The sequence below is a fragment of the Botrytis byssoidea genome, assembly GCF_014898295.1.
Source record: "Botrytis byssoidea strain MUCL 94 chromosome Unknown BBYS_003, whole genome shotgun sequence".
NCBI lineage: Eukaryota > Fungi > Ascomycota > Leotiomycetes > Helotiales > Sclerotiniaceae > Botrytis > Botrytis byssoidea.
This window is the reverse complement of record NW_024065844.1, coordinates 1,882,918-1,905,534: the sequence shown is the minus strand read 5'-3', so window position 1 is coordinate 1,905,534 and position 22,617 is coordinate 1,882,918. Positions and strand designations below refer to the sequence as shown.

General features: G+C 41.0%; 8 protein-coding genes across 8 annotated transcripts; 6 read left to right on the top strand and 2 right to left on the bottom strand.

Moving 5' to 3' along the window:
* Positions 1-411: 411 nt before the first annotated feature.
* On the bottom strand, positions 412-5,654 carry EAE97_002005 (uncharacterized protein; the record flags this gene model as incomplete). The annotated part of the gene is made up of 6 exons (XM_038872516.1): positions 412-1,154; positions 1,205-1,866; positions 1,917-3,505; positions 3,651-3,996; positions 4,162-5,279; positions 5,334-5,654. The coding sequence occupies 6 exons, from the start codon at positions 5,652-5,654 to the stop codon at positions 412-414; spliced, it is 4,779 nt and encodes a 1,592-aa protein (XP_038737074.1).
* Positions 5,655-6,166: 512 nt separating this feature from the next.
* On the top strand, positions 6,167-7,582 carry EAE97_002004 (uncharacterized protein). Its single transcript, XM_038872515.1, has 3 exons — positions 6,167-6,407; positions 6,470-7,221; positions 7,269-7,582. Exons 1-3 carry the CDS (start codon positions 6,296-6,298, stop codon positions 7,392-7,394), a joined length of 990 nt encoding a protein of 329 aa, XP_038737073.1. The 5' UTR covers positions 6,167-6,295; the 3' UTR covers positions 7,395-7,582.
* A 2,412-nt stretch (positions 7,583-9,994) lies between these two features.
* EAE97_002003 (uncharacterized protein) lies at positions 9,995-10,576 on the top strand (the record flags this gene model as incomplete). The annotated part of the gene is made up of 1 exon (XM_038872514.1): positions 9,995-10,576. The coding sequence occupies one exon, from the start codon at positions 9,995-9,997 to the stop codon at positions 10,574-10,576; it is 582 nt and encodes a 193-aa protein (XP_038737072.1).
* Positions 10,577-14,140: 3,564 nt separating this feature from the next.
* On the top strand, positions 14,141-14,830 carry EAE97_002002 (uncharacterized protein; the record flags this gene model as incomplete). The annotated part of the gene is made up of 1 exon (XM_038872513.1): positions 14,141-14,830. The coding sequence occupies one exon, from the start codon at positions 14,141-14,143 to the stop codon at positions 14,828-14,830; it is 690 nt and encodes a 229-aa protein (XP_038737071.1).
* A 1,409-nt stretch (positions 14,831-16,239) lies between these two features.
* On the bottom strand, positions 16,240-16,890 carry EAE97_002001 (uncharacterized protein; the record flags this gene model as incomplete). The annotated part of the gene is made up of 1 exon (XM_038872512.1): positions 16,240-16,890. The coding sequence occupies one exon, from the start codon at positions 16,888-16,890 to the stop codon at positions 16,240-16,242; it is 651 nt and encodes a 216-aa protein (XP_038737070.1).
* Positions 16,891-18,041: 1,151 nt separating this feature from the next.
* EAE97_002000 (uncharacterized protein) lies at positions 18,042-18,581 on the top strand (the record flags this gene model as incomplete). Its single annotated transcript, XM_038872511.1, has 1 exon — positions 18,042-18,581. The coding sequence occupies one exon, from the start codon at positions 18,042-18,044 to the stop codon at positions 18,579-18,581; it is 540 nt and encodes a 179-aa protein (XP_038737069.1).
* Positions 18,582-19,422: 841 nt separating this feature from the next.
* On the top strand, positions 19,423-19,905 carry EAE97_001999 (uncharacterized protein; the record flags this gene model as incomplete). The annotated part of the gene is made up of 1 exon (XM_038872510.1): positions 19,423-19,905. One exon carries the CDS (start codon positions 19,423-19,425, stop codon positions 19,903-19,905), a length of 483 nt encoding a protein of 160 aa, XP_038737068.1.
* Positions 19,906-20,712: 807 nt separating this feature from the next.
* On the top strand, positions 20,713-21,506 carry EAE97_001998 (uncharacterized protein; the record flags this gene model as incomplete). The annotated part of the gene is made up of 2 exons (XM_038872509.1): positions 20,713-21,319; positions 21,370-21,506. The coding sequence occupies 2 exons, from the start codon at positions 20,713-20,715 to the stop codon at positions 21,504-21,506; spliced, it is 744 nt and encodes a 247-aa protein (XP_038737067.1).
* Positions 21,507-22,617: the final 1,111 nt, after the last annotated feature.

The window sequence follows — 22,617 nt, the reverse complement described above, 5'->3', positions numbered from 1 at the left end:
ACATGAAATCTTGTTTCGAAAATGCTTTATAACTAACCAATTGAATTAGGGTATAAAAATCGGACTAGGGGGCTCCAATAGCCCAAGAGACTTCCGTGATCTGTACTGCGCGAGAGAAAACTGCTCGTTGTTACTGAGTATTTCATGGTGTATATACCTTTTATATAAGCCATCTTTCAATGGACACGAAGTGGAAAGGGTAAGGGTGATAATCTTAGTTCACATCTATGCCAATGCCGGATGTGATCACATAATTTTATCACATAATAATTTATGTATCTTTTATTTCTTCTAGTAAAGCAATTAATCTATTTTCACCAAGGTGCCGATCTATCTAACGCAATGATGTAACGTTCATTCTTATCTTTTCCCTGCAACCCTCCTTCCCTTTTACATCCTCTCCAAATCTTCCTACATGCGTCCTCTAATCGATCTCTCCAACTCCTTGCTCTCTCCACTCTGCTCCACCATTCCCTTGAAGACTCCGTCTTCAATCTCTAGCAACTCCCTTGGACTACCAAACTCCGCTGCAGCCCCATCTCGCATGACTAATATACGATCGAAATCAGCCACCGTGCTCAATCTATGTGCTACAACCAACAATGTCGTATTCGCGAATTCTTCACGGATACTACGTTGGATAAGCGTATCGGTCGACATATCAACGGCGGAAGTTGCTTCATCTAGAAGAAGAACTTTTGGTCTAGAGAGAATAGCGCGGGCGAGGCAAAGAAGTTGCTTTTGACCTTGGGACAAGTTTGCACCTGCAGAGGAGATGGGGGATGTGAGGTTGAGGAATACATTTGTATTTTCTTTGTTGAGAGGTTCGGTGATGGTGGCGGTTACAGAACTGCTTGATGCGGCGGTGGAGGATTCAGCGGGGGTTTCGAGTTCGGGGGCAGGGCTGCTGTTAGCGGAGGGGATAAGGTGGACACGTTGGAGTGCTTCTTTTAGTTGTTGGTCGGAGAATTCATCGAAGGGGTCAAGGTTGGAGCGGATAGTACCGGAGAAGAGAACAGGATCTTGGGGAATAATTGAGAGTCTGGTTCGGAGGTCGTGTAATTTGAGGGTGGAGATATCGATTCCATCAATCATAATGGTACCAGCTCTAGCCTCTAAGAAACGGAAGAGAGCTAGGGATAGTGTTGATTTACCTAAGACACAATCAGTAATTTGCACTTCACACCCTGAGAAATTGACTTACCAGCACCTGTCCTTCCAACAATTCCAACTCGTTGATTTTTATCCACGGAGAAAGATAGTCCTTTCAAAATTGCTGGTAATCCTTCGGCATACCCAACCTCTAAGTCGGTTACTTCTAATTTACCTTCTTCTGGCCACGAGGCGCGAATGCTGTCTGTTCCGCCCTGAGGTTCCATGTCTAATTGTGTGTATTCAAAAATACGCTCGGCAGCGTTCATGTCTAATTCTGCTGAAGCAAGCAATCTAATGGTATGAATAACGGCTCGTCTATAACTTAATGCAAATGAGAGAGCAAATCCGGCCAATGAAGCATCAACACCATGAGTGGAGACAATAAATGCAGCCACAGACGATGAGAAGAATGATCCCACCAATGCCATACGTAGTCCGAACCATCGATTGAAGAGCCAATTGTGCCAAGTGGCGGCAGAAAACGAATCTACCAACTCATGCATCCTGGCTTCGAAGACGGGTGCGTTTGAAAATGCACGGATGGTGCTGAGACCCGCAAGGGCTGACCCAAAGTGTGAAATCATAGGTGACTTTTGGATTGATTCAAGACGCTTAAGAGAGCGTGCACCTTTAATATAAAGGAGTGCAATATAAGTGCAAATACCCAATAGAACCAATGCGATGATGATTATGTATGGCGAGACAAAAAACCTAAAGAAATATTAGCGCGACTGTGATTGATTCGTGAGTAAACAACTTACGCAGATACCATAATTCCCACGATCTCCAAGAATGCAGAGGCGGTTTGAGCAAAATTTGTAGAGAGTTGCGAATCCATGGCCGAAAAATCCGCAGTGAAACGATTCAAAATTCGTCCTGTAGGAACAGTATCCAACCATCTTAAAGGAGTACGAAGAACGATATTTGTCATTTCTTTGAAAACGTTTCTTGAGGCAGATAGAGATCCCCGATAAATGAAGTAATATCTAGCAGTGGCAATGAAAACGGAAACAGTCGAGATGAGGACATAGCCCACCAGATAGTAGCCTAGTGTGTGGTCTTTAGAAAATGGATTGTTGATCTTCGAGACGAATACTGATGGTGAAAGCTGTTGTTGCATGCTGGTGATATAAGGCAGATGAGTAGAATTGAAACTGGACAGGTTCATCTCAGAATGTTCATAGGAAGATGTCCATATCTTGATCCACCAAGATCTTCCAATTACGAGAGCTTCGGCGACCAGATAGAAAATGAGAACCAATCCCCAGAATGGTACGCCACCAGTTGCCATGAGATACTTAGTATACACGCTTGCCTTGACACTTCCTGTTTCCCGTTTCTCATCTTCAATCAACTTTTTAGGTTTGGTGGCTGGTTTATCAGATGGCTTGTCAACATTTGCCTCAGAAGCATCCACCTCCTCAACAGCTGCTTCGACCTCTTGCTCTGATTTTATAATGTCATCAAAGTTACCAGTCTTCCTGAGCTCATCAATTGAACCTGCATGCTCGAGGCCTCCATTCTTCGATAATTGAACAGCATAGCTTGCCCGTGGAAGACAAAGTGAGACATGATGTGTTACTAAAATTCTTGTCCTGCCAATCGATAACTCGCCCATAAGAGCGTTGTCGTAAATCTCTTTTCCAACATGTGCGTCTAGTGCCGAGAAAACATCATCAAGTATCAATATTCCGGCGCGAGAGTAGAAAGCTCTTGCTAGAGTCAAACGCCACTTTTGACCGCCACTCAAGCTTATACCTTGGGCACCGACTTCAGTCAAGTCACCATCATCAAACATGTGGAGATCTTTCGTGAGAGCGCATGCATCGAGTACTTTTTGGTATCGTATAGAGTCGAAAGGCAGGCCGAAAAGAATATTGTCTTTGATGCTAGCGTTTTCTATCCATGGAGTTTGGGAAACAAATGCTATAGCGGAAGGCAAGACCCAATCTGCAGCTGTGGCTTTGCTATCGCGTCGCTCAGATGCCTGAGGTGGTCGGGGTACAGTAATATTACCAGATAGGACCTCAACCTCACCCAATATAGCAGAGAGAAGAAGAGATTTTCCGGAGCCAGTAGGGCCTGAGATAACACTTAGCGCGTTATTGGGGAACTGAAGATTAAGGTCTCTAAGTACAAATCGGTCTTCTTCTTCTGAGATCTTAGATTTCGATGGAAAGCTGACTGACACATTCTCGAAAGTGATGGAATCTCCGGGATAGGTATTCTCTGGCTTCTCTGGAGATTTTAGGAAAGAATCGATTCGATCGCAACTGACTTTGGCGTTTGCTCCCATCATGAAGAGAAAAGGGACCATTCCTAGAACACCTTCAAGTTGCATGAACACACCCTATTTGTTGAGTTAGCCAAATCATTCCAAACGTTCGTGCGAGGCAATCAATAATACGACAAGGCAACACCAGATATTCCATGCCCTTGGATATGTCAAGGATTCGAGGGATGCGAACTGCAGAAACAGAGAATAGATAACATACCAATGCTGTAAATGCAACCGATGGAAGTAAGTCTCCGTGGATATAAGAGTACGTGGCGAGAGCCAAGACTGTTAGAAGCACGGGGGCAACATTTGACCCAACCATCATGTACAAATTGTTGATCTTTGTTTTCCAGAGTTTGACGATTTCCTCTTCACGGGCTTCGAATATCTTCTCGCCCCATTGAGTTTCATTGGCTGAAAATTTAATCTGTCGAATACCATTGAGTGCCTCGGTGACTATGGTAGTCTTCTTATCTCGAGCCTTCATCAACTCTCTTTGAAAGCCTCCATATCTTTTCGCAAGAGCTTGATTGATCGGTGCCATACCTATGATTGCCAGCATACTGTTGGAGGTGAAAGAATTAGCAATTGTCTATAAGAAATAGAGTTCGGAGGGAAGCAACTTGTGGGGAGCCAAGAATCTTAATTTACGAAGGGAGGTTGGAAACGGAGAACGTAGAGTATGAGAACGAGGGATAAGGCAATATGTAAAAGGAAGCAGAACTTACCCAGCAGCCATCGACTCCCAGCCAACCAAGAGCCACAGGAAAACAACCGAAACAACGAACTTGCAGAAGAACAAGATGTAAAATTGATTGACAGCGCCAAAGTTACCAACTTGATTTGCATCCACGGCAAACATATTGACAATATCTTTATCGGTTTCGAGCTTTTTCTTTGAGTCTGCGTCTTTTCCCTTCTTCGCTGTTGGCGTATGAGGCCCATGGCCATTCGATACATCCGGCTTTGGAGTACCGTTAGAGTTAGCGTCTCCATTGGGCTTTGAAGCGTCGTCAATTTTGGGTGAAGCTTTCCCTTTATCCTTTGCTTCATCGTTCTCCTCCGGCTTTGGAGGTTCCTTGCAGTCTTTCATCTTCATCATCTTCTCGAAGATAAGGGATGTGAGCGTTGATCTAATGGGAATTGCAAGATCGGACCACATCAGCCAATTGATTCGATTGTCCATTAGTGTTTCAGCAATTGTAGCGGCGAAAAGGCCAAACACCCAGATCCATGCTTGGGGATCAATCACATCAAATCCTTGACGAGCTTCGAGATATTGTAGTAATTTCAAAACAGCAAACTGTGGCGCGGCATCAATAACAGATGAGATCATGACCAAACCCCATTGAGTAAGTATGGGTTTACGATATGCCCAGAATATTTGGAGCCACAAAGGGACTGTTGGCTTCAGAATTATGGATTTGAAGTATTCTCTGACATCTTTGGAACGAACATGCCCATCCATAGCAGGGAGATCTGATATTTCAATCAATTTTTCCGATGCGATATCAAGGAGCTCGGAACTCCAATCGAAGGCATATCTATTCCATAATGATTTCTTGAATTGTCTCTCCACAACCTTTCCATCGGGGGTAAAAACATCAGGACGACGCTCGACGAAAAAGAATGCCACAGTGCTGAATACAGCAGCAATAACTTGTAAGGCTGTGAGAATGAACCACGCGAGGCGGACACGGTGAGGAGTTGGAGGATGGGCCGATAGCACGAGACATGTGAGAACAGCTACCAAAGCGCATGATACAGAATTAAATATTCCTTTCTGGAATTTTAATACAGGATGAGTTTCTCTTGAAGTTTCCAATACCTGAACGAATACAAAAATCTAACATCTATTAGCAAAAGCCTGACATGTGATCTTACGACAGTTTAAGCTTACCCAAGATACGAACAATAGCCAAATATGCGTAAAAGCCGAATGCGAAAACTCATTCTTCACGACTGTCGCAAAAACAGCCAATCCAAACGAAGCCAAAAGTCCCACAGTGAGAGAAGTGAAGATGATCACGAATTGACGTTTAGTGGAATACTTTGCCATGGATTCTTCCGTAGCCACCCCATCTTTGTCTTCATAGAGAACTCCATGATTGGTCACTCTTGGTGATTTGAAGTTCCTAATGAATCGCCATGCAGTTGGGATCGTGAACAGTCCAATGAGTATGGGAGCCGCATTAGACAGCTCATTAATATAAGAAATCATCCGTCGGTCCACCTAGATTTGATGATAGAATTCAATCTTCATCAGGGAGCGTTTGCAGATGTTTGCAAATGTTCGGAGAGTTGAGGCCTTGGGTGTGATTTCATATGGAGGCGGTGTGAAGTTAGGCACCCGTGATGATGACCCAAATTTGCCGCAGGTGAGATTTGCGAATTAAAAGGAGACGGCGGTATGAATGATGATTTGATGAGTATAATGCGAAGTGGGCTATGAATTTACTTGATGATTATAAGTTAGTATTGATTACTTGCATGATGTGTTTTGTATATAAATCCTTCAATCTTTCCCACGGACGGACTTAAGTTGTAACTGTCTCCCGACTTTCCGATTTTCCGGTGTGAGGTCACGTGACCGATTGCCATCCATAAATCCGCTCCATAAATCCGCTCCATAAAGCTTGAAGATGAACCAATTAGGGCGCGGCCAGCACTTTGTGAGTGTCACACGATTATCATTGATCATGAGAGCACCTAGAAACCCCGCAGTGGTGATGTGTCTCCAACATGTTATCATATATGAGAGGACGGCAAATCAATCCTGTCTGAATTCACATTTTCAGTATTATAGCAATTCTGCGAAACATTTGATATCTTATTAACAAACAGCATTTCATTGATTGCAAAATGTCTTCAACTGCAAAACAGCAATCATTACCAAAAGATGGTAATTGGCATGGCCGAATTGAAGTAGGAGGAGAGTTCCCTCCCGAAGCGGATCGATACCATTTATACATTGGTAAATCATTCCTCGACCCCTCTTCATCTGCGTTTGGATCTATCTGACAGGTTCTTAAACAGGACTTTTCTGTCCATTTGCCCATCGAGCAAACCTCATTCGACATCTCAAAGGTCTCACTTCCATTCTCCCTATATCCGTCGTCAAACCTTATCCAAAGGGTGACGATAAAGGATGGGCTAGCTGGAAATTTGCAACCGAAACTGATTCTTATCCTGGCGCAACTGAAGATCATCTCTTTCATTCCAAATATCTCCACCAGGTATACTTCCGGTCCCAAAGAGATTACAAGGGCAGGTTCTCCGTGCCCGTTCTATGGGATAAGAAGACAAATCAAATCGTTTGCAACGAAAGCTTAGAGATCCTGCGGAATCTCAATACAGGATTCGACAGCATACTGGATGATGAATATAAGAATCTAAATTTCTATCCTGAGAATTTGGCCGCCGAAATCGATGAAATGGGAGAATGGATGCAAACCGAAATCAATACCGGAGTATACAAAGCTGGATTTGCCCCGAATCAAGAAACTTATGACAAAAATGTTGTACCATTATTCAAAGCTCTTAATCGAATGGAGGAAATCATCAAAAATAATGGAGGTCCATATGTTTTGGGCTCAGAAATGACAGAACTGGATTTGAGGTTGTATCCAACAATTTGTCGCTTCGATGCCGTGTATGTGCAACACTTCAAGTGTAACCTTGGAACGATTCGTCATGATTACCCGGTGATAAATGCTTGGTTGAAACATTTGTATTGGGAAGTAAAGGGATTTAAGGAATCCACGGATTTCAAACATATTAAGGAAAATGTGAGGATCTCGTATATTTGAGTTGACCAGAAATTGACAACAATTAGTACACGAAGAGTAATACGGACATCAATCCAACGGCCATCACCCCGATGGGTCCTATTCCTAATATTGAGCGTGGAGTAGATGATGATTGGAGTAAATTGGTAGCAGGTCGGGTCGAATTGGACTAAGAAATGAAAACTGTATTGCTCAGGAATTCTTGGTTATGTACGTTGTCCCCAAAGCATCGACTTCCCCAGAAAATTTTCTCCTAGATCAATGATACTATCTTCTCAAAAGTTTGAAGAGCCCTTCTGGTGATGAAAATGAAGTCCGGTGCATCCTTGGTAGTGATAATTGTGATTGTTTTGCTTTTGGTCACCCTTCATTTGCTGTTATGTCAGCTTGGCCTCATAATTGGGACGTCCGATAGCAGTAACAGGACTCTATAAATTGATTGCAACAAGTGCATATTAGTAACACATCTACTATTCCCCCAAAAGACTCCCGAGCAGTTGCATCAAACGTCTGAATGCCCCCATTCATGGTTAATATGTGAGTGACATATATCGAGGTCAACTCAAGCAAAGCAATACGGTTTCATAATTCGATGACCGCACGACTCTCATAGAAGTATTACATCCTGAGAGATATGTATGCGAATGCTTGAGCTGAGCCCCCATATCTCTTGACTACCTCAACAACGACATTACCTCCATCACAACAACAACGGCAAGGTCCAAACTCTGATAACGAAAGCAATACCTCTACTCTGTAGGGCTTGACATTCCATTGAATTGTATGTCTAGTAGTCACAGTATAATGGAGTCCTTTGAGTGTCCCCTCTCTGAACTGCCAACATCCACTTGTCGCTCCCTTGATATCCGCTCTCTTCGGCTGCACCTCCGTCAAATCAGTAATAGGTGAGATGGCCGAGTTGGTCTAAGGCGCCAGGTTAAGGTTCATAGCTTAACACAAGATTATCACAATCTCCTGGTCTAGTAATAGGCGTGGGTTCGAATCCCACTCTCATCAATAACTTTTTGCATTTTTGGAAGAATTTGATTCCTCTAATATACTTCTATCTTTGAATTTTTGAATTTTTGGTAGGATAGACAATTTTCGAATCTCAAAGCCGAGGGAGAGGATGGAAATTTTTCATTTGTGTGGATCTGCAAATTTTTCGAGTAGCGCTAGGGAAATTAGAATTGGTGGGGGTTTTTTGGTGCTAGGGGGAAGTGGGTGGAAGCGGAGTGGGGTGGGATGGGATGGAGAGGGAACGTCAACTCTCGACTCAGAATTTGGCAATAAATTTTTGGGAAAATTATCTTTATAACTGATATCATATATATTACTTCTGTGACATAAAATTCCAGGTTGTCGTATCTCGGCAATGACTCTTCACCGGCTTGGGTGTGCTCTGAAATCTCGAATCTTAATTTTCAATTGCGAAATGTGAAACCTGCACTTGGAGGGCCTCCCGATTTTTATCTATATGCATCGGGATCTGCAAAATTTGATGGGATGGAAGGGATCTATCTTTGTGTGGGTATGGGTTTTATGGGAAGAAGTAATGAAGTACTTGATATCTTGTAGGGGAGGATTTGATGGGGATGTAAAGGCTGTGGGGGTGGTGAAATTGAGATTTAAGAATTTATAGTTCTTGGGGTTTGTAGGTTTGTGATGTATGTTTGAAGGCGAGAAGTGTAGTGGGATGGGATGAGATGGAATGAATTGTTCTTACCAGGTCTGTATACTTGTAGATCTGTGGCTGGACGGGAAGGATGTTTGAATTAGAGATGAGGATAGATTTTGCTTGTTGAACTTGTGCGATTTGTTTTGAGGGGGAGGAGGGGGGTATTTGTGTGTTTAAGATGTGGAATAGATGAAATTCGAATGCAACAGTGAGGTATATGGATTTATGAACAACTAATAAGTTTAACTGAACAACAGGTTTTCAGCAATTCCAAGAACATCTTTGACATTTTACAGAACCTTTTGCTGTAGAGTAATAAGCATTGAGATGTTTCGTTTACAAGAGGGTTATATGGATTAGAGTCGATTATGATTTTTGTGAAGTCGAGAGGTGATTCATCTGGTTGGAAACCTACGATTGGTAGGATGAATCTCCCTAATTGAGTTTCGAACTCATGTCATTAACCTTCAATATCTTCTAATGATTCTCAAGCTAGACATATGCTATTTCTATCGACCGTGATATCAATAGATCTACGGACAGAATACTTGAAGAGAAATTCAAGATCCTGAGGCCCTCCGCCAATGATGGCTAGCGAAGCCTAGAAGATTGTCTTGGACCACAAATATTGAACATCACATACAAGTATTGATTTCAACGTTCATGCACTTCAATCTATGCAAGGATTAATTACGGTATGTAGGTGTCTTACGCAGCTGGGGGCCTCATTCTTAGTGAATTCATATGTGTAAATACCTACTGTACGGCTCCTGTACGGCTACACTTGAGGGACATTATTAGTTACAGTAATCTCGCTTAAGGGAGTTGTTGTATTGGAAAGACTTTCGTTTGGTATATAAGGTTGTTGGAACACTGCCATAATCTGCTTCTTCTACTCTCGTTACTTCATCTTCCTCACTTCAAGACTACACTCTCAATCTCAATAACGGATCACATCCAATAAGTCAAGCGATAGAGAACTCTCTACAAGATCTCTAATATTCAGAGTTGTCTTCAATACTTAACCAAAGAAAAATAAACTCAACACTTCTTTACCAATACACATATCAAATCAAACATATCAACTCAGTAATCATGGGATCCAAAAACAGACGTGGCGCCCAAGCCGCCCCCAGCGAAATCATTCCCAAACACCCTTCCGAGATCACAGCCCACCCCAACATCGCCCTCACAGGCAATATCCTCACTCTCACAATCGACTACTGCGGACCCGGCAGCCCGATCGCAAAATCCACCTTCATGCAATCTCTCCTCTCCATCCTCCCGGACTACGCACCCTATGTCAATATTCTCCAACTCAGCATCCATGCCGGCATCCCCCACATGGAACCCCCCAGCGTCTATATCTCGCACATTGCGGATATGAAATCAATCGTTGGAGAAGTTAACAAGTTTAAGAAGTGTGGGCAAGTTAGAGTTAGGATGTTGGTTGATTGTTGCAGTTTCCCGCAGATGAAGCTGGCGGCTGCGATGTTTGGTCTGAGACAGGATGTTCAGCGCACTTTGCAGTATGTAGTTAAGGGCGAGGAACCGGTTGGTGTGAACCAGGATGATGATACGATGAGAAGATTGTCTGGGGTTTGGAGAAAGGAGTTTTGTGAGGGGTTAAAGGGCTTAGGATGGGATGGGTTAGAGGTTTGCCGGGGAGGGAGATGATTTTGAAGGCTGAGATTGTTAGGAGATTAGATTCTCGATCTTTGGTGTTGGTTATTAGGGAAATACTGGCTGCTGGGAAGTTAGCGGATACTCATTTGTGCATAGCGGTATTTCATGGCTTGGTGTCAGTGAAATATGGATGCACCTTGTAACGTGGAGTTTAGGAATCAACTCTCAATGAACATACCTATTTACATAATGATATCAGGTTATATCAATCTTCATCGTTCTTGAGTACTAAAAAGTGAAAAGTACAATCTAACATAAGTGTCTCGGGCTATACCCCCTTTATTCATAAAGTGAATGGGTTCGGAAAGCGAAAATACAGAAATATGAACCAGTCTGTCTTATTAGTATGCTTTGATGTTAATATATCTTCTCTCTACATATCCCCTTTGAAGTGTATAAACTTGTAGAGACTCGAAAAGATGGAGAGAATGAATTCGCTGACTAGTAGACTTAGAACTCGTTCTGATCGTTTTTATTTCTTGTCAAAATAATAAGATTGATAGATTTGTTGACTAATAATAGTTTAACCTGGATTTTGTAGATCTACTTTACGAAATGTACAAGATATACAGTAATGATATATTAATAAAAACCAAGTAAAGTTATACTATAGATTTAATGATAATAACCCCATATAGCATCATTCCATGTATTGATACCTCAAATATCAGGAATATAACCAAAATAACCTCAATTAGCATTTTTGATATTTCAGTCTCAACTTTTTTTTAGTAATATTGCTATTCTGATCTCGATTTGATTTGAATAAAAAATTGATATTCTAATTTCAAAAATATATAATATTCTGATTTCAAATTGATTTGATATTTTAATTTTAAAAATCATATATTATTCTGATTTCAAAAACTATATATCATTCTGATTCCAAAAGTTATATTCTGATTATAATATGATATAAAATATATTGAATAATCATAAACTACAAATTTACAAATTTAAAATCTCTCTTTTAATCTTTTAAATTTATAAATATTTTCCTTTTCCTTTTTTTTATATATTTTCTTATTTTTCTTATATTGAAATCAAAAAGAAAGAAGAATATTTAAAAGATATATTAATAAAAATAAGAAATATGAAATAAAGTAAAGTTTATTCAAAAAATAAAAGCTTTAAGGTTTAATTTGAGATTAGAATCTGATTTCCTGATTTGATTAGTGTCACGTGCATGGTTACACACATAGAAGTTGTAAGCTTTACCACTACGCCACACACGCAATCTGTCCAAAAGGCACAGTATCAGGGATCGATATCCTGACAGCTTACTACTATATATATATCTGTAACAATTAGTTATAGTTTAAGTAGAAAATCCAAATTTTGTATTGTATTTAGATTAATATTACTTTTGAATCTGAAATCAAAATATTAATATCTTTATGAATTTAAATCAAATTAATACTTTTCAAATTAAGACCAGAATAGAAATATTTTGAAAATCAAAATGATCTGAAATAGTATATACTAGATCCCAATTAGCACTTTTGATATTTGAGGTATTAATACATGAAATGATGCTATATGAGGTTATTACCGTAGATTTAATAAGATTATTATACGAATTTTGAAATTTTATAGACCTGCATTTTGTCGTTTTTCATAGTTAAATATAGCATTCAGCAAACCATTTTTTCTTTAAATATATATCATTAACTAAGTTTTATAGACTACATTACACAGCCTTCGATAAATACTTATTTAAATTTATATTGCTAACAAATGTAGCTCTATATCGCCTGAAAAATCGATTCGAATAGGCTCTTAGCGATAACACTACATATGCACAAGAAAGTGAAGATTACAAATAGATAGTAAACTGTGAGGCATAGTATTGATTGATTGTAGGTATATTTCTAGTCTACTCCTTTCATGAACTAAAGAACATAGATAGCACAAAGAAAGATATCGCGGAACCAAACAAACGCATCCTCATCCTTTTTCACTCCTCAATACTTAAATTTGGAAGTCCCCCTTGACACCATTACCTCTTACTCAACAATCATCCCCAACCCTTCTGACCCCGAAAACCGCTTCGAATAAACCTCCAACAACTCCCTCATAAAACAACAATCATCATCAATCTCCCACTTCCCATGTCCCTCAACCGCAAATGCCAAACTCCATTTAATTCTCTCCAATCCAAACATTCCACCAAGAAAATGCAAATCCTCGCATCTCGATTCATGGGGTTTAAGCAATATAGTCATATGAAGTTCTTTTACTTTATCGAATCTGTTCAAGATATTGATGATAGTTTTGAAATCGGAGATATGGGACTGAGAAGGCTTTGTGGACCATGAGTCGAGATCTTTACGAGGAGGAGGAGGAGGAAGGATAGAAATTTTGATGTGGTGAGCCCAAGGCGCGTAGTCGGGAAGAATATTGGCGAGATTCCTCATGAGGGAGGGGATTTGGAGGGGGGTGGGATGAAGATCTATGGATAGGGTTAAGACGCCACCCCAGAATATTATGTGAGAATGGTATGGGATTTCGCCCAAGGATATGAGAGAACGTGAATATTCGTCGTTCATTGTAAGGGATTTTGATGAAGGGATAATCGCGCGTGGTGGGGATTGGCTACTTTTCTTCCGAAACTTTGATTAGGGATCCGTTAAGTGTCGAATATCAAGGAGGAGGGGATGGTTTCTCTTTATCCAACGAGAGTGTAATAGCTTTGTACCCAATAGCTTATTCCATGAAGATACGAGACTGTTCATAATACGGCCGTTCCAATGACCGTAATGAGTTTTCACTGATACGCTTTCTGATCTGGTTATTGAAGTAGGAGGTACCGTCTGGCATTATCAGCTAGGTGCCGTAGATTATACACATACAAACATTTCTTAGGATCAAATCTAGAAACTCAAATAGCGTAGCAGCCGTATATTATCGAAAGTATATCAGTATGATAAAGAAAATGTGGTAAGTAGACAGTAAAGTCTACCGGAAGTTTTGCTATTTCTGTTTCAATGTTATTTCCTGCTTATTCTCTGCTGTACAATTCATTACCAAAAGAATTGTCGTGGTATGCTTATACCGATCAAACTATTCACTGCCTATTATCCAATCTTGCTAACATGTTTTGCGACCGAGTTTTGCGGCAATACATGCGGTTTCGACTTTTCGATCCGTAATAAGTTCTAATCAAACTCATCTCTGCGCTATACTGTCTAATCAAGGATTCACTTCTTTATCATACCTCGCTGATATGAGATTGAAAGGAGGAGTTTGGCAGTAGTACTGTTCTTCCTGTAGAATATAGAGCTGTATGAAGTGAATTCTGCCCTGACCCTGCTATTCTAGCAGTATTAAAACTAGCCATATGGAAGAAAAACTTGCGCCACTGTCGATGTGATAAAATCGTCGTATTAACATATAACTCTCACATCCAGGCTCGAGCTCCTGACAGCAAACAAATCGAACACTCATCACTTCTATCAAATCCGAAAATAGAACAGATTTCCGCGAAATTATCTACACTTCGTAAAAAAAAAAATGAATAGCTTCCTCCAATGCCTCCACGATAATCTCACCAGGATGCCTCGATTCGTTCGTCTTCCTATAGACTGGTCTACACAAAACAATGTCGATGTCTCTTCTTTGAAACAAAATGCCCACGGCAAATGCGAAGCACCGGAAGGTTGCACCTGCGACTTCTGCAACAGCGATGAGAATTATCACACCGGATGGAGAAGTCAAGCCGGTAATACCAACCCTGATGAAGCTACTCGAGAGTGGTTCATTCCATCATCCCCACTCCCTGGCCCAATCTTAAACAAGGAATGGCACACCAAATCCAACAAAATCTTGAGTCTTTCCATAAATTATTCCGGGGATCAACAAACAGATATGTCTATCATTCTTCGCCAGCTCCAGAGCCCAACATACACTTCGTGGACTGGCATTCTCGAACTCATCATCTACCCAGGAGTTTCTCGAAAAGGGGCACCTCGGGCTTACATCAATCACGTCCAAGAAATAAAAGATTGCGTTCAACAAATAAATATCTCTCTCACCCAAGTTCAACTGATCCGCTGTCAGTTCGTCATCGATCACTTCAGCTTTTCGCAGTTGAGATTAGCAGCTGGATTCATCAATCTCGATAACGATAATTGGACTTTGGCGTATATCGACAGAAGTGATAGCAATAAAGTTAAAGAGATTAGTAAGAGGGATTCGGTTTTCAGGAGGATCGAAAGTGCTTATAGGGAGGACTTTTCAAACTAGGTGGGTAGTAGGAGTGGCTTGGGTCGTGATTCTTGTGCACGACAGGAAGAGTATCAGAGTAAGGGTATTGGCCGTTGGTGGCTTTTTGTGAGGCGATTGTTGGATAATAAGGAGCAGGTCTTGCGAGTGACTAGGGGGCCCAGTACTAGGTGCTGCGTAGGCGAGGCATGAAGTAGAGGGGAGAGTAGGCTGATGAAAATTCACCTACCATGAGTAATCCGAGTTGTTTCAACTCTAGTCTTTTACTTCAATTTTAATGATTGATCATAATGCTTGACTTAATTTTCTGTTCACGTTTCCGTGCCACTTCTTATGCTAAGCTCTTCCTCAAATGTCGCTGTTGCTTCAGGTAACTTACTTGTTCAAGCTTCTATTCGTGGCATTCATGAGCAGAAATTATAATCAGTGATTTTTTGTTGATAGGGAAAACTTCTCGATAGTGTCTTTTCGGTATTAATTGTGAGAATCCAACATCTTATCTAGAGCCCTGAGAGCAGTTTGGTCAGTAGAATCACAACTGACATCTGGACCCCGTTAATTCAGCATTCGACGTATTTCTGCCAAGCTAATTATGCTTCCTCTTGGCTTCTGTAAAAATTTTTAACTCGGAACTTTATATGTGCAGCCAACAAACGCGTAAATAGACTACATTCTATTCTTACTGGTTAGAAGTTTCCATTAGAATTTGCAGCTCAAACTTGATCGAAGGTGTTGATCACTATATATTTATCCTCGATTCAATGCCAAGTCTATCTTGTAGGTCCATGTGGTGGTAGTTAGTTTCTTTGATTTGTTAGTTCCCAGATTTCTTTATGCAGATACGTACTTAGTTGTCTCTTTGTGTTGATGAAGGACTCCTTTGTATAAATGGACAATAAAATACATACTTTTTTGTTTGAGAGTATCATAGATAAAGATTGGGATCTAGAACAACATAGAAACACCTCAATGACGGCAGTCTAAGGATCTTTCTTCTTTTCAGTGGGAGGTAAGAATGTTATCGAAACATGGTTGTAGATAATAATCTGACAATACTCTTTCTGGGTGCTAGATGGGTTAACTTTGATTCAATAATATTGTTTCAACAGTATTTTTCTCAGAAGATCTGCTAATGATTGGTTAGCTTTCAAGTATTCTGTGTTCACGGGGAAGGATTGGTTGTTTACTCACTTGTTGTTAGTCACTTCGAATTGTTCGTGTTGTATGTTTGATGAATCTGCATTTATCGATTTTGTTGGGCATAGCAGTCTGATGATCTGTGTTGAACAGAACATCTTCTGCTAATCTGTGTTCGACAGAGTTGAGTGATCCCAAGCTTTCAGAATGTCTCCATTTTAAAAGACTTGGATTATCCTGTCATTGTCAGTGAAACTCCTTACACACCCACCTCGTGTCTTCGACCTCGGAAATCACTCGCTGTCGGGGTCTGAAGAAATGTAGCCGAAGAGGTCGAGCTCGTCGAACTGGGGTCGCGACTCCTCCTCCTTGGAGTCCCAAACTCCACCAATGGGCAGAGTGGGACGACGCTGGATGCTGGGACGACGTCCTTCGAGGGAATCGAGTGTGTCCTTTCGATCTTGAACCTGCTGAGTAGCTTCGCGACGCTGGGCTTCTCGGCCGACAGCCCTGAGGAGAAGACGAGCATGTTCACGGCGCCAGTCGCTGGTGGTCTCCAAAGGTGCGAGCTGCTCTTGCGAGTGGATTTCTTCCCTGAGGATCTCATCGCTGTGGCGAACTTCGAGGTTGCGTTCTTCGGGCTGGGAGCTGTCTCGGCTTGGAGCTGGGTTTTCGTCGACCCATCCTACGTATTTGTCAGATTTGAAGGTAGCGGTGACCTCGCGGGCACAGGCTGGGCACCTCAATCTAGAATAGCGCATGGTGGGCTTGGAAGCTCCTGAGGTGAGAACACGCTTCAAACCTTTCTTGAATTTCCCAGTCAAAGCGCGTGTCAATGACTCCTTGGGCTCTTGCGAAGGCTTCTCGCTTGATTGTCGAATTGGTGCTTCTTTCTCTACAACATGGCCGCACGTATACTTGGTATTGGTGTATGAAGTAGACATGATGGTGAGTTGTGTGTTGGAAGCTGGAGTTCTGCTTTTTGTTTTGTTTGTGCGGTGTGTGTGTGTGTGTGAGTGTGAGTGAGAGCAGCTGAAGAATAAAAAACAATCAATACATTCAGGGAGTATATATACTTATTCTGGGGTGATTGTTGGGAAGTTGTTCAGGTTTTTTTCAGGAGTTGTGTGTTTTGTAAATGGTAGAATAGGCTAGTCAGAACTACTTGTTCTCGAAACAAACGTGGAGAACAACGCCGCTAATATGGAGATGTCCTTTTCTGAGGAGTGACAAAGCGCATTTGAGTAGTCTATGCTGTTGCCGAACTGTTGAATTCAGAATTTGTATTTCTAGTTGCATACTCACCTTGAGAACCATTGGTACTGAAGGTGGCTGGGTACTACAAAGCTTTGGTCTGTTTAAAGTATAAGATACTTTCCAGAGGTACATTGGTTATGTGGTGCAAGATTTCGTTCCATCTCATGCCTACAATTCATTAGCAACATCAAGACTTTAGTAGATTGATGATCTTGTTTCATATTTGTATGCTTCTTTATAACCGATCCTGAATGTCTTTCTAGGACCTGTACGATCAATCATTCCATTGGTTGAAGCTATCGTCTGCGGGAGGATAATTACTTGATTGGATCTAAATACTTCTAAGGAATTTATTTAAATTTCCTAGGAGTTTCCGCAATGTTTTTGCCGGTTGGTTCGTTTGTAATTAGTTTTTTTCTCTCAATATGGTAGGTAATAATGGAAATCCTGTGGCTTGACAACAAATAGCTCAACGGCTACGGCAGTAATACGTTACTGTAATTCAACAGACTCTATATCTATCTTTACTGATTTAATTTAATCTTTTATGGTGACTATAAAAGTTCTCCTTCTCTGCTTGTGAACCTCACTTTCTCCTAATCTGTTCATTCTACCTGATCTGCCCTAAATCTTCCATTCTGTACTTCCTCCAACAAAAATACATCTTTTATCTCCGATTTTCTATCTTCCACATCTGATAAATTCTTGACCTCGTCTCGAATCTCGAAAACATTCACGGAGATCGGTATTTGATTCAAGTGATCCTACTGGCAAGTCAGATCCCCTCGTAAAATAGATATCACCTAGTCTCATAAAGCTAAAAATTCTCTCGGAAGTCATGGCAAACAAGAATACCCAAGCTAGGAAAGTTGATCTTCCTCCAATCCTTCCCAAGCCACCTTCATTCATTGAAGAACACGATTCACTCTATTGGTTAGAAGGTACACAATCCTTGCAAATAACCATTGCATACAACGAAGACAACACACAGGAAGAGACTGCTACTTATATGGCTACCTTGATTGACCGTGTAGTTGGATATGGTCCATGGGCGGCTAAAATTGATCTTCTTATTCATCCACGAATTATTCGACGCTGGGAAAGTCCAAGCATCTACGCGCAGCATGTTTCTGAGATGATGGCTTTAGTCGACAAAATCAACAACTCGTTCACCACTCTGAGCCATATCAATGTTCGGCTCGAGATAGACTTTTCAAACTTCCAGCAAATTAAATTAGCAGCTTGCTTCTTAGCTTTCAAGGCGCACTGGAGCTTGAGCTATTACGTTGAAGACAGACCTGTTCTTTTCGGAATCGACACGAAGGGCTACCTCATGAGACGTCTTCGTGGTGTCTACCATAGAGATTGTAAGGTATAGATGGTTATGATGAGAGGGTATCTCGTTGAGGAAATCTGAGTATTTGGGGAGAAAGGGAAGTGGAGGGGTTGCCATCAAGCTAGAAGCGAGATGTCATTTGCCTCTGCTTACGTCCTTTTGGAAATTGACTTTGTATTCCTATGATTGGCGAGGCTGCGGGGTAAAATGATAACTTCCTACGAATTTAGGATGCGTCTCAACAATTTATCACAAAGATTAGGAATATGCCAAGTCTTCTTTGGCGCAATTTTATTTATACTTAGCATATATCATGTAACATTGTATTAGCACATCTACCACATCTCTTCATTCCTAGATAATGGTGTATCTGTGATAATTATGGTTACTAAGTAATGAATTATTTGACGGTAAACTTCGATATTTTGTACGCAGCTCTTCAATCACCCAATCCTCCAAGCTAATAAGGAGTCCTTAGAGACTCTCTCCGAGAGAAACCTAAATAGTATCGGTTCAAGGATACGCTAGACACCCTTTCCAGTAGATGCGGCAATACTTCCATGGACAAGTTTACCTGCTGCGTTCCTAACAAAGACTTGTAGGCACACAAAGAATGCTCCACGAAAACAAAGGGGAGAGTAAGGGATGGCATAAAAGATGTAGTAGGCATAGTCTGAACAAGAGATAATCCTTTAAGCGATCAACAAGGACCAAGAGCAACAAGGTAGTAATACTTTTGAACAATTGTATTGTCCAGGGGAACTCATGGTACAAATACCTTCATGATTACCATGAATTTTCTGATCATCAAACAGCACTACTCCGCAGTATCAAATATCACCAACTATTAGTTTAGTAAGCAATTCCTATTCAATTCTACATTATGTCTTCCCACAAGGATTGGTCAATGTTCAACATGGGTTGGTCTTTCCAGATAGGCTCTACTAGAGCAAACATCGAGCCTATAGACCCACTTCAGACAACACCAGAGTCTCAGCTGAATGTTAGCAACCAGATCAGCCAGAATAGGGGAAAGCAGATCAGCAGAGGTCAGACTAACAAGGTTCGAGCAACACTCCATCCACATTCAGCAATCAAGCTCTTTGGCCAAATGTTGATTGTTAATGTCAATTTCCATCCCGAGAATGGTCAGGAGTCTACACACGTTCCAACTCTGATGAAAGTCCTCCCAGAGTATGGTACCTTCACACGATTTATTCATATTAGATTCCACGACGAGCTTTCAGATATAGACACTGCCGAGGGTTATCAACGCAGAGAGGCTATTCAAAGTATCATATCTATGCTAAACAGTTTCCAGAACATCAAGCGGTTCACTGCCGTGAGGACTGGTCGACAAGCATAGTTATACTTGGGTAATTTTAGTTCTTTCACGTGAGCTCTTGAATATTGTTGAATTAAATCGCTAGCTTGACTTCAGACATCGAATACTTGCTTTCAAAATCACCCTTCAATATATTCCTTTTTTCCATTTTTCGATATATGACATTTTCAAGTCTGAGTACCAACGTGATGCATCTTATTAGCTATAATTATGAATTCCATAAAATGAACCCAAATTACCTTTTCAATTTGAACGTTCCATAAGATACGACCCTCGAAGATTCAGCCTCCAAGTCTTCAATGCTTACTAATTAATCTTTTCAAGCCACAAGATGGCTTTTTTGATCTTCGTCTCCGAATTATACAATTTCAAGAGTGATGAACTGCAGAATTGAGTTGATATCGACGCGCTTATAGGCTGATCCAGTAAAATTCACTTGAAATATGCCGTACTGTATAAACAATTTTCAATTAAGCGAACTGACGATTAATCATACTATATTCAATCCCTTGAGTGATAGTAGGGAACTCTGCTGTATACCATCATGTTTTGGCCGTAATGCTGTATATACAGATGGTACTAGACACTAGTCGCAGTCGAATGTCCTGAAGAAAGGCTACTTAAGGGTTCTTCTGTTCTGGAGAAACGATTCCTTCTTACGACATCTCTCCTTACTACATCTCCTCACAACATCTTCGTCTGACTGACAATCCCTAAAGTTTAACAAAAGTTAAAGGTTCTTCATTTAAGACTTCTTCAACAGTCTTTAAATTCGTTCTTCTTCAACTTTATCAAACTTATCAACTACTCAACTCGTCATAATTCAAAATGGGAAGCAAGAACCCCATCGATAACACATTTCTGGCCATGCGCCCCTTTACTACTGCTTTTTTCGAGAAGAAGAAGGTCGCTGGTAATGTAATTCCAGCCATGCAGCCTCCAGCTACATCTTCTCTCAACAAGGACAAGATTGTCAACAACGCAGCTCTCGTCATGCGCCCATCAGCCGCAGCCTTTTTCAAGAAGGATAAGACTACCAATCCTTTTCTCGTCGCTGCGGCTAAACACAAGCCTCAGCCGATCGTCGATCTCAATGAATTGACCGAGCATCCGGCAATTGCAATCCTTGGCGACAAGGAAATCACAATCTACATTGAGATGTGTAAAAACATGGATACTGCACCCACTGATATGGTGGCTCTTCGCACCGCCTTGGCGGACTATAAGACAATCAAGAAATTGTCCATCAAGATTCATGCTCCATGGCCTCATAGTGAGTCCAAGGAGACCTACAACATCCGCGTTAGCTCTATGAAGAAGCTATTCGCCATTATCGATGGCTTCAATTTGTATAAGCTCAAAGTGACTATGTCCGTTGATAAGGTCAACTTTCCCCAGATGAAGTTGGGCGCTGCGATCCACGGATTGCGATTCAGTAAGTTCCAACAGGCTCCTGTTTACAGATATATACTAATCCGTACACAGAAAAGTGGCAGTTGTTTTACCAAGTTTTCGATGAGGTTAATGATATTGAGAAGGACCCAATCCAAATCTTCCGCGGTAGCGAGTATGATTTGAGACTTCGTGGCGTCTGGAAGAAGGAGTTCCTGACCCAGGTTTAGATTACAGGTGGGTGTTACCAGGCCTTAAATGGGGCGGGGGCAGTTCTTGTGGGCGTATCTTTCAGGTTGGGGGTGGATCGATTATCAATGTTTCGGGATGAAAGCATTGTGCTTTTGACGGTAGCTCTTTGCTACTTTATTTGTCACAGATTTAGGGCCTTCTGGGTTGCCCTTTGACACTGATCAGGGCCGCTCAATAGGTAATAGCATCTTGTAGCAAACTGACAGACATCATACAATCCTCTTGCCACAAAGCCATATCTCTCTGTCTGCCAATAAAATTTGAATCTGAAAATGCTCGTGTTTGTAAAACCATCAGTATAACTTGAAGCTTGAATGCAAACCCATTGTCATACGATGTGCTCATTTCTACTATCATTTGTGCATCCTATGATGGGACGCAGTACGGATTTTCTTACCCAAGACAGATTCAGAAGCAGTAACGACAAGATTAACTGGAACAACATTTCATCTAATGAAAACACAAATTCCATTCAATATTCTGATGCGATTCTCAGTCTCCTTCGTCCCGTCTTTCTTATTGCCAGCCTCAGCATATTTATAGAATTATAGAGATTGGTTTTTTTTGGTTTGTTGTGTCTAAATTCTTCAAGGCGATGAATGAACCATACTAAACCGAAAGTTATACGTCTAACAAGCTACCTTTCAGGAAGCGAGAGAATCACCAAGTTTGCAGGCAATTGCTATCAACCCTATGCGGTAAGAAGCATGATCATAGATCACTAGAGTACAAAAATACAATTTTATGATCACAAACAGGCATACCACCAACCATATATATCATCCATGCAAGACAGGTAAGATAAATCTTTGGTGATGAGATCACATGATTTGTACATAAAAGATTATACATAGCTGATCCATTTGTGTTCGCAAAAGATACAATCGAAAAGTATAGATACCATTGAATGACTAAAGAGAAATAACAATATTGTCACCACTGATCATGTACATAGATTCTGTTAATCACAGTGAATATAACTAGAGCCGAGTCCAAACAACTTTACCTAATACTTGTTAATCTAACTGTACTTCCTATCACATAATGATAATCAATCGCGTTTCTTTGCCTCGCTTAAGGTGCTACAAT